We start from the raw sequence: 12,234 nt of genomic DNA, 5'->3' as shown, positions 1-12,234 counted from the left end.
TGACATTTTTTATAATGACATTATTTATAATAATCAGAAGTATTTTAACTTTTTCATTCAATCTTCTAAGGTTTTACTTTTGACATATAAAACACATAACGAATCCAGATTGAAACAATATGCATACTTATAATAAAAATGTAGAATCAAATACAATGGGAAAATTTCTTTTAGTTCTCCGCTAGACGTCTCGCAGATCACACGTTTCCTCAAAAACATTTCAAACGTCAAAATTACTATATAAAAACTTGACAAAACATTAAAATATACTCTATGATTCACATTATTTGCGTATACAGGACACAATGATTTAATTATTTTAAAATACTTAAAATAGATCAAACTTTTTTGGATTTAATATTTTTAAATTGATAAAAATTAATATTATTAGAAATAAATGTGAAGTTATTTTTATATGCGATTGATGCACTCTAATATAGCTTCTTTAATATCTAGGATTTTTTATTTTCTCATTAATATCTAATTTATTTTCTAGTTAATATCTAGGGTTTTATTTTCTCATACGTTATCATGTTATCCTAATAAATACATATATGTCAAAGTAGTCTTACGTCGTCTGATGACACAAGCGTAAGCACTTGTAACAATGCAATAGCATTTTGAGATAATGAATAAACGAGATTGTTCATAACTACATGATATAAGAAGAGGTGTAAGTGATTCTGGGCAAAATGGTGGCGGACGAGAAGTTGTTTTTCTCAAAAGCTGTACAACATTTGGCTAGATGCCTTGCTGCAATTAAACCTACACCGTGGGAAAAGGTAAATTTATTTTATAAAGATCCTTACAGTATTGTTTCATATATATATATATATATATATATATATATATATATATATATATATATATATATATTTTCTTTTTATGATCAATATCTTTTGCTTTATAATATTATTCGATAATGTTAAAATGACATGTTTCTCTCTAAGAGAGTAAAATCATTTTTATTAAAAATTACAGTTGAATTTTTTATTATTTTATTATATCTAATCGTTTAAATATAAATTAAATCTATTAAGCAATTTTTAACTTAACTTTTATTTTAAAATAATCTTTTTTTTCTCTCTTTTCTCAATAACATTTTAAGTTGTCATTATTCTGTGATATAATATGAGACAACTTATTCAAAAACAAGTACAATGCTTGATTTTATCCTTTTTGTGTTTAGATTTTTTCTTCCTCTTATTCTGTCATTTTTTTTATATTATAATAAGCAGTATGTTTTTATAATTACTGCTTTATAATCATTGCTATATGTATTAAAGATATAATTTTGTAATTCAAATACGTTTATGTGTAAATATACTTATGAATAAGATAGATAGTAAAAGAATTTCAATGAAAAAAATATCTCGATTGAGATACCATCACTACTATTATTATTGCTTCTTACTGTACATGATGTAATTAATGTCTTTCATTAATTACTGTTACCTGTTATAATATTACATAATATGTTATTATAAAGTGACTATGTATTTTTTTACAATAAAAAAATAAGCAGATTTTTTATTATATATAAGATAAATTGTACATACTATTATGGATGAATTAAATTTATATCATTCTAAATATATTAAGTTGTACTTAATATATTTAAGTTATACTTAAACTAATTTATGTTCAATTGATTTATGTCTACATATACACGTTCTTTAAATTGTATAATTTCTCTTATTTCTCTTTTGTTATAAGTATATATTATCAAATTTAAGTGAAGTTTAATATATTCTATTATTTAAATGAAATTTAAAATGAAATTGCATGTAAATTAAAACTAAAAATAAATAAAAAATTAGAAGAAATTCATATTTTAAGATAATTTTATTTAATGTTTATTTCCTTTAATACAGGTAACTCGTTTATTTAAATTATGTCCTCAAGAAACTGCTCAAGGAATATATCGTTTAGATCAACGTGGACAAGATGCAACTATTGCATTGGGAATATATTTTTTGGAATCTGGATTACAACATCGGGATCGTATTTTACCATATTTTTTACGGTTATTACGTGGTCTTCCAAAAGCTGTTTGGCTGGATGAAGTTAGAGTTTCACCCAGTGAAAGAGTTCCTGTTGCTGAACGTTTTAGTTTTTGTTTGAATACACTGCTAAGCGATGTAGCTGCCAGATGTGAATCAGCTCGTGAAGAAATTATTTCTACGCAGATTGAGATATTAGCTGTTTTAACCAATCTGATACGTGGTTATAAAGAACAAAATGGAAATAGGGGTATGCAAGCAAAATGTAAGATTTCTTCAAGCAAATGTATTTTCTTATGTATTCATTGTTCATAAAAATATATGTTTATAAATTTATATTTTTTTTTCACAGTGTCTTTATGCAAGTGTCTAGTTCCAGTACTTATTGGGCTAGCAAGGTCTATGGGTCGTTTCGCATGTACAGATCCACCATTGCTTTGTCGTATCTTTCCACGGCCTGAAACTCCAGTTTCTTTTAGTAATACAGAAACACGTTTAACATCAGATAAAAAACAACATAGTTTTTCAAATTTTCGTCCAATTATTCCAAGGTCTCTTAGTGGAAACCTAAATCCTTATCCACCGGTTGATAATAATCCAGCATTGCTAACTGCTGATTCTGATTATACATGTATCAAGAGACCATCATTACAGTCTTTTTCATCTGTGCCATATGATCCAGTTACATACTTTTTCAGTAGATATGGATCCAGTTTTAATCAATTTCCACAAATGCGATGTAATGAAAGTCCTGAAAAAAGGGCTGCAATGCAATTTAATGTAGTGCATTTACAAAGTGTTCTAGCATTAGCTAAAAAGCTACTTACTAAAGACATTCTTACATTTCTCGATGAAGAAGCTCAACAAGTTAGTATTTTCACATTATTTTGGTACTTCATAAATTTCAATAATTCTAGAATAATTTTTTTTGCAAGTAGTTTCCTCTTAATTATTTAAATATAGTTATATTTAATATATATATATATATATATATACTTTAACTTCTTCATAAATTTATATTTATTGAATTATTGTTTCTATAGGTTTATAATTCTGGTCAAGTACAAATATTTCCATATCGCACATTCAGTGAAACCATGAATTTAGTTATGGTAGCAGTTTTGCGAGAGTTATTACAAAATCAACGTGATTTACCTGCTCCATTTACAAGAGATGTACAAGAATTTGTTAAAGGCCTTTTCTTGTCAGGACAGACAGAATTGCAATCTAGACAACATGATGCTAGTGAACGAGAAGATGTAGATACTAATTTTCGGACAGTAAATAGATTTAAAGTTAATGTCATGGCAAATTCTGCATGTGTTGATCTTCTTGTTTGGGCCATTGGAGATGAAACTGGTACGTAAATAATTTTTTATATATAATGTATGGTAACTACAAAATACTAATAACAGGAATGTATTATAATATCTTGTACACACATAAATGCATGTTTTAAAAAGGCACATGTAGATTAAAAGCTTCATTGTAAAAAGTATTTTACATTCAAATGTAATGTGTTTATGTATATCAGAGACATACAAACTGCAATTTGGTAAAGAAGAAATGATTCTTCCATTATTACTATTTGATCGTCCACATGCTATACTTGCAGCAACACAATAATATTGTGATGTGACCAAGGAGAAATAAAAAAAAAAAAGAGTAAGGATAAAAGGCACAAATCAACTTTACAAGTCTCTGATGTATATTACTACACTTACTTCTCATTCTAAAGTAAATTATAATCATAAAAATATAATTAAATTTTAGTTTTCGTTTATTTATATGAATTTATTAAAATTATCTACATAGTATATATCATCTTTTTCTTAATGCTACATTTTATAATGATACATATCGCACACGCGATGAAAGTAACAAAACTCAAAAAACACGATTTTCAAGTTATATAATGTCTAATTTAATTATATTCAAGAAGAGTTTTTTGTTCCTACTGGAAAACAATTTTTTAAGTTATATTACTTTCTTCATAAGTATGTGATATGACAATTTATTTAAATTTTCTAATTTCCTTTTTTGTTTATTTTTTAAATAATAACAAAAGATTATAAACAATAAAAATTATATTTATTTTAAGTCATTAACGAAAATTTATTAAGAACAGTTCATTGAAAACAAGGATAATTGTTGCTATACAATCTTACATATATATATATGTATATATAGTTACAACAAATATTGTAAGTAAAACATTATTATACGGTATTTTTGCAGTGAGCGGGGAGTATGATACATCCTCACTGTTCGCGGATATCAGTTCTATGCTGCTCGGCGAGGGTATTCTTGTTTACCCCTTGTGTTTCTATTTTATTAACTATTCTGTTTACATGATAACATTTAATATACCAGTTTAATATAAACATTCCCTGCCGCAGCAATACTATATTGCGGTGTTCCTATTGCCTATTATTTCTGTGTGCAGTATGATTGTTTTATGCATTTTCATACATAAATATAATATTTTATTGCAATCAAAGAATATTTTGATATATTTTATCAATGTTCATATATAAAAGAATTAATATTAGGAACTGCTTAACTAAAAGCATTTTGTGTATGATATTCGATTATCAAATAATCATTCAAGTAATGTTTAGATAAACATTTTATGTTTAATCCTTAGATATTTCATATAGAAATAACTAATTAACTAGTTATCTATAATAGCAGAAATTATTAAAAGTATATTATTACTTTTGTTTCCAGGTGCTGATAGTTTATGTGGTCGTCTTGTTGAAAAGATTAATTCTAATCATGGCCCAAAACTTGTACTAGCGCACATGCCTTTACTGTTAATATGCTTAGAAGGTTTAGGAAAATTGGCTCAGAAGTTTCCTAATATTGCAAGTACTTCTATATATTATCTACGTGAATTTCTTATTGTCCCTTCACCTATATTATTAAAATTATACCGTCAACTCAATGAACGATCTATAAAAGAACATCATTTTAAAGTTACTGGTAAGAAAAATAAAAATACAAATATTATTAAATTTCTAATATTAACATAATTTTTTTTATTATGTTTTTATTATTATTATCTATAAAGTACAAGGAAAAGAAGCACAAGATTCAAAACAGACAACATCATCTGTTCAAATTGCTTTTGAAAAATTGCGTGATGCAGCAATTGGCAATCTTTGCATAGCTTTGGAAGCAGCACATTCTGTTAATCCAGATTGTGTACCAGCACTAGTGGCTAGTGTATCTAATAGGTTATTTGCAGCAGATATATGTGATGGGTATGATTTTTATTCTAATTTATTATAATGAACTCTATCATTATCATATAATGTTATATATATATATATATATAACAATTTTATTTCAGGGAATCTGATGAAAAATCAAATAGTGAGTTAATCTCAAAAAATATTGTTATCATGTTAGGACATGTAGCTGTAGCTTTAAAGGATACTCCAAAAACAATGCGTACAATATTTCCATTTTTTCATCAACTTTTCTGTCGATCACCAAGCGATCTCGACTTTCTCATTGTGGATCAATTAGGTTGTATGATTATTGCTAAATGTGAAGCACAGGTTAGACTTTAATATACTGTATTAATGTAACATATAATTATTTACCTGATTTGTTTACTTCATGATGATTAAAAGGTTAGATTAAAATATTATTCTTTTAAATAGATTTATGAAGGTATAATGCAGATGTTTTCAATGTCGTTGGGATCAAGTACTGCAACTTATGCATCAAATGATGATAGAAAACAATATTGTCATGTTTCTAAAGCAGTAACAAATGCTCTTGCTAATATAGCAGCTAACTTACAAGGTGAAACGGAACTAAATGATTTGCTTCTTCATCTTCTAGAACTTTTTGTTCAATTAGGTCTCGAAGGTAAACGTGCCAGTGATAAAGTTCCAAACAGTATTGCTACAACGGTAATAAATACTAATTAAACATATTTTGTGCTACATATATATATATATTATATTAATCAGTATCATTAATAATGCAGAAAACAACAAATAGTGCTGGAAATTTGGGAGTTCTAATTCCTGTTATTGCTATATTATTGAGACGTTTACCACCAATTAGACATCCACAAAAAAGACTTTTAAAACTTTTTAAAGATTTCTGGGTCTATTGTGTTGTAATGGGTTTCGCTGCTGATCAGCAATCGAAAATATGGCCTATTGAGTGGTATGATGGTGTTAAAGAAATAGCTGTTAAATCACCCTATCTTATTTCACCAACTAGTGCACGTCTCGAAATGCGAGAACTACAATATACTTCAGCAGTACGCAATGATAGTGTTTCATTAACTGAACTTCAAGAATTACGTAGCCAAATATTAAAATTAAGTAGCCGGTAAATTTATATTATAGATATACAGCATGCATGATTTTTTTATTATCCAATATGAATTTGATATATTTGATACATTTTATTACTGACAGGTCCAATGATATATCAGCATATGTAGCAAAATTACAGTTTGCTCAATGTACATATTTATTATCAGTATACTGGTTGGAAACCTTAAGGGTTGGAAACAGTCCAGAGCCTAGTTTACATCCAATAATGGAATATTTATGTGATTCTGATTTGCAAAAGGATAAAAGTGGTATGTGGCAATGTATATGTTGTATTGCAGACTCTGTCTTCGTTAGATTTAAAGATGTCATGCAACGTAAACCAAAAGATGAACAACGAGAAAAAGAATTAGAAAATCACGCTCAATTTTTATTAGTATATTTTAATCATGTACATAAACAAATTAGACGTGTCGCAGATAAATATCTCAGTGCTTTAGTAGATGCATTTCCACATTTATTATGGAACTGTAAAGTACTATGGAGTATGCTAGATATATTACAGGTATCTATTTTACAAATATTATAAATGATTGTTGTTTTAGCATAAATAATGTTATATGAAAAATTATTTGTATTTTTATTTTAATAGATTTTGTCATTTTCTTTACAAATTGATCCAAATGAGGAAACACCTAGTCTGCGTATTCCTAATACACCTTACAGCATTGAACTTATGAATAGTGTTGAAGCAAGAGAGGTATTAATGCAATTATAGTTCTTCAAATACAGTACAGAAATGGAAAAGCATTCTTTAATAAGATGGTATAATATAGATTATTGTAAAAGACTTTACGGCAAGATGTAAAGGCATAGTACAAGAGGCAATGAAGTGGGCTCCACAGGCCACAAGATCACATGTACAAGAATATATAAATCAGATACCATCTTCGGGTATGTGGCATCATTCTGGATTATCTTTAGCAACAGATTCAGTTCTGGAATTTGTAGATTTAACTGTTCCAACAGCTCTTCCATCAAACGTATGTATTTATTATACCATATTATTCTTTTAAAAATTATTTAGTTTTCAAAGTGTTTTCTTATTTCACAGTTGAAAAATTTGTTTTCAATACTTATGATTTTTCAAGATTTTTAAAATCTATATATTCTAGACAAATTCATTGGATAAAAGACCTCGTGGTCCTAAAGGTGCAAGTTCATGGCTTTTTTCAATGATGGCGATGCGTTTATGGCATGCTGGTGAAGTAGCAGGTATGGTTGCACTTGCTCGTTCAGAATTTCCCACACATCAAACGTCAATTGAAAAATCTAGAGTGACAGTTGTAAACCAACTTATTGACGCTGTATGGCATGCTTGCCGCGAAAATAATGATCTTCAACATCGTGGTGCTCTTTGGCGTGCTACTGCTCTTTTAATATCTATGCCAGGTAATTGTTTAATATACATAATACGTTGTATTATAAATAGTTATTATATTTAATTATCTATATTTTCAGGAATACACAGGCGTCTTTTGCAAACTGTTGCCTGTTCACAGATTGAATTATTTACAAGTTCAGCAATGAATACAGCTGTTGAATGTTGGCAATGGATTCTTACTGTACGACCTGATCTTAAATTGCGTTTTTTACAAGAGATGCTTGTTGCATGGCAGTACACTGTTGATAAGAAAATGGGATTATTTTCTGCTCAAGAAGAAGAGGTTAGCCCATTAGCAGTTTATGAAGGTTGTAAGTTAGAACCTAATCCACCTGATGTAAAACCTCATGATATTTGGATATCATTTATCATGGAATTAATTGAAACTGCAAAATACTGTTGTCAAGAGACAGTGGATATGATAGTGATGTTGCTTCATCGATCATTACCTATGTCTGTTGGTGCATCTGGCGAAGAACCTACAATAAATAGGCATGTTGCTGCAGTTGGAGTGCGTTTTAAATTATTATCCTGTGGTTTACTTCTCCTCCAAGGTGATATTTTACCAAGGTATAAATATATTATTCATTACTTTTAAATGAAGAAGAGTACGATATATTTTAATGGGAAATCATTTTATTACAGATCGTTAAGTAAAAATGTTCTACGAGAACGTGTTTATTCTAACTGTTTAGATTATTTTTGCCGAGAACGTCAAGTACCTACTCAAGAACTCGAACAACTCCGTGAAGATATAGTTACTCTCATACGTTTTTGGCAGGTATGTGAAAATATGCTTTCTAAAATGCATTACAAATTGTTAACACTTTTTATCTTATTTTTTAAATTATTTATACAGGTCATGCATAGCGATAAAAAATATTTGATGATGACAGGAAACGAAAACGAGTTTGATTTAATAATGCAACCTCAAGTATACACATCAAATGTACTTGTAGCAAGTGAAACTATCAATTCAATAACTGCAACATTAAGTCCACCTACTAATGACTTTTCAAAAACACCTACCAGTGTGTGGGTTAGTGCTATGCCAATGTCAACCAGTAGTAACACATTAAGCAAACGCAGTAATCGAAGCAAACGTGTTGTAAATACTAACGTTTTTGTAAAAGATTATATTAAAAAGCGTAATTTAATTCTTGAATTGTTAGCAGTGGAAATTGAAATGTTGCTGGTTAGTAAAAATGTTTCAAATTTTATTAACTCAATCGTTTATTTCTATGTTTGTATACAAATAATTGAATTATTTTTAATAATTGTCATAAATAATCGTAGGTTTGGCGCAATCCAGGCTGTAGACAAGAATTAGCGCTACCTGGAGAAATTAGTATTGCGGAATGGCGTGCTAAAGCTATGAATGAAAAATGGAGAGAATACACGCGTTTGGCTTGGGAAATTAGTCCTAGCCTTGCTGTATTTATGCCAGTACGTTTAAAAAATTCTGAAATAATTATAAAAGAAATTTGTGGATTGGTGAGACAGAAACCAGTAGTAGTTATGCATATTTCAGAAGCTTTGCAATATCTCGTAACTACAGATACTCTTCTTAATGATGTACCTGAAGTGAGTATTGCGTAGTAAAATAATTAATAAGTATTATTGTATAAATATCCTATATATATATAATTTTTATTTGCAGTTGGTTTATATGCTAACATGGGCAAGGGTTTCCCCTATTCATGCATTAGCTTACTTTTCTCGTCAATTCCCGCATCATCCAATTTCTGCTCAATATGCAGTACGTGTATTAGATAGTTATCCTGCTGATGCTGTACTTGTCTATATACCACAACTTGTACAAGCAGTTCGCCATGATTCCATGGGTTATGTTACTGAATTTATTAAAAAAATTGCTAAACGTTCCCAGGTAAACATATTCATCTAAAGCCTTTACAAAATAAAATAAAGTTTGTAAAAATATAATATTAAGAAAGATTTATGTATTACAGGTAGTGGCACATCAGCTAATATGGAATATGCATACAAATATGTATATGGATGAGGAAAAACAAATAAAAGATCCGGTTCTTTATGATGTCTTAGATTCATTAGTAAAAAGTATTCTGAATGCATTATCTGGCCCAGCTAAACAATTTTATGAACGAGAATTTGAATTCTTTGAAAAAATAACTAATATATCTGGTGAAATTAGGCCATATCCTAAAGGCCATGAACGTAAAGCCGCATGTTTGGAAGCTTTATCAAAAATAAAAGTACAGCCTGGCTGTTACTTACCATCTAATCCTGAAGCAATGGTTATTGATATAGATTATAAAAGTGGTACACCTATGCAAAGGTAATATCAAATCATATCTATTATAGAAAAAAATATATATAGAAATGCTAATGCTTACATTCATTATACTTTCACATAAATTTTTACAGTGCTGCTAAGGCACCATTCCTTGCACGTTTCAAAGTTCAGAGATATGGTATTAATGAGTTAGAAAATATTGCATTAGCGGTGTCAACAAATGGAAAAGTAGAAAGAAAGAAAGAAATAGGAAAAGAAACATGGCAAGCTGCCATTTTTAAAGTTGGTGATGATGTAAGACAAGATATGCTCGCATTACAAGTAATTAGCATATTTAAAAATATTTTTCAGAAAGTTGGTCTGAATTTATTTTTGTATCCATACAGAGTAGTAGCAACAGCACCAGGGGTAAGATTTATGTATTACTATTATAATATATGACCTATATATATATTTTATTTTATATAAATTTCAATAATGATACATCCTTATAAAATTTTTCTTTTTAGTGTGGTGTTATAGAATGTGTACCAGATGCAAAATCACGAGATCAATTGGGACGTACAACAGATATCGATATGTATCAATATTTCATTACACGATGCGGTGATGAAACAACAAAGGAATTTCAAACAATTCGACGTAACTTTGTTAGATCGATGGCTGCTTATAGCGTAATTACGTATCTTCTACAAATAAAAGATCGTCATAATGGAAATATTATGTTGGATAGTCAAGGTCATATAATACATATTGATTTTGGATTTATGTTTGAAAGTTCTCCTGGAGGAAACCTTGGATTTGAACCTGATATCAAACTTACTGATGAAATGGTATTAGTAATGGGAGGTAAAATGGAAGCTGCACCATTCCGTTGGTTTATGGAATTATGCGTTCAAGCATTTCTCGCTGTGAGGTGCGAATACTTTTTATATACAATTTGAAAGATCATTACTAATTTATTAACTTATCTCTTATATAATATATAAATTATTATGTTTTAGGCCTTACCAAGAAGCAATCATTTCCCTTGTTTCCCTTATGCTTGATACAGGCTTACCGTGTTTCCGAGGTCAAACGATAAAATTGTTGCGTGGTCGATTTGTTCCAACGGCTACAGACAGAGAAGCCGCAGCTTTTATGCTCACTGTAATTCGCAACAGCTACCTCAATTTCCGTACGAAAACTTATGATATGATACAGTATTATCAAAATCAGATTCCTTATTAAATTATTATTTAACTTCCCGTTGTATTATATACTATTTAAAAAAGGATTCAGGACTTAAAGGACATACAGTAATTATTAAGACAAGTAAAAAATACTATTTGACCTGTCTGAACTAAACATATTTTACTCAGCTAAATGAGCACTGTATGTACAAGTTCTAAACTCTTATTTTTTAATATTCTGTATATACAACTAATCCTTCTATAATACAATATTTTTCGAACTGGATTTAGGTTGTTCCAAAAATTTCTTTCGCTATTTGTACGAAGCTGTTTTATCTGGCAATGTTTAAAAACGAAAGGAACTTTCGGTACAAACTGAATATTACAAAAATGGCATAAAACTCTCTCTTTATGGATAATATGCCTTAATAAACGTCCTCATTTATTGCCAATTTTTCATTTGATACACATAAAATGTCTTCTTTTTTAACAGAATTTTTTTTATAATAATATGATTTTTATATAATTCCATAAATTTATCATGTTGTAGAAGGATTTTACAACGGAATGTTACGTTATATACATTATATACATTATATTACCTTATTTACATTATATAGAGTACATATATATTAACCCTATAATATTAATAAATATTTTTGCGATTATTAAAGTAAATAAATCGCATACTTGCGACGAAACTGATACAACTAGGGAAAGCGTTTTTGAATATAATTAGATATTATATAATTACTTTCTATCAGCCAAATTATAAAGATAAATGAATAAGATTTTCATAATTGGTTAAGGAGTGTCTCTACAATATTTTCATGGTGATAAATCAAAAATCGTTTTCCAAGTTGTTTCATATTCGTCACCAATATAAAAAGTATAAAATGTATAATATGGTTAAATGTGATATAATAATTGTGAAAGTGTATATAAATATTGATATTATTGCCTTCAATTCTATGTGAATTCTGTTAATTACATTCTATTAATTGCTATCATAATATAGATATATAATATTGCAGTATAA

At 28.6% G+C, this 12,234-nt stretch overlaps 1 protein-coding gene across 2 annotated transcripts; it reads left to right on the top strand.

The window, feature by feature from the left end:
• Positions 1 to 562: 562 nt before the first annotated feature.
• LOC124954725 (phosphatidylinositol 4-kinase alpha) lies at positions 563 to 12,162 on the top strand. 2 transcript variants are annotated; one of them, XM_047508062.1, is made up of 23 exons: positions 563 to 782; positions 1,875 to 2,268; positions 2,356 to 2,870; positions 3,047 to 3,362; positions 4,242 to 4,304; positions 4,734 to 4,988; positions 5,077 to 5,269; positions 5,359 to 5,569; positions 5,675 to 5,929; positions 6,007 to 6,359; positions 6,449 to 6,869; positions 6,957 to 7,064; positions 7,141 to 7,347; positions 7,480 to 7,756; positions 7,826 to 8,318; positions 8,394 to 8,529; positions 8,608 to 8,943; positions 9,045 to 9,332; positions 9,409 to 9,636; positions 9,719 to 10,065; positions 10,155 to 10,431; positions 10,533 to 10,939; positions 11,028 to 12,162. In XM_047508062.1, exons 1-23 carry the CDS (start codon positions 693 to 695, stop codon positions 11,251 to 11,253), a joined length of 6,396 nt encoding a protein of 2,131 aa, XP_047364018.1. In that variant the 5' UTR covers positions 563 to 692; the 3' UTR covers positions 11,254 to 12,162. The 2 variants fall into 2 exon arrangements, with proteins under 2 accessions (XP_047364018.1, XP_047364019.1); XM_047508063.1 differs by lacking the exon at positions 4,242 to 4,304.
• Positions 12,163 to 12,234: the final 72 nt, after the last annotated feature.

The sequence above is a fragment of the Vespa velutina genome, chromosome 16, assembly GCF_912470025.1.
Source record: "Vespa velutina chromosome 16, iVesVel2.1, whole genome shotgun sequence".
NCBI lineage: Eukaryota > Metazoa > Arthropoda > Insecta > Hymenoptera > Vespidae > Vespa > Vespa velutina.
The sequence above is the reverse complement of the archived record's forward strand: the minus strand, read 5'-3'. Positions and strand labels throughout refer to the sequence as shown.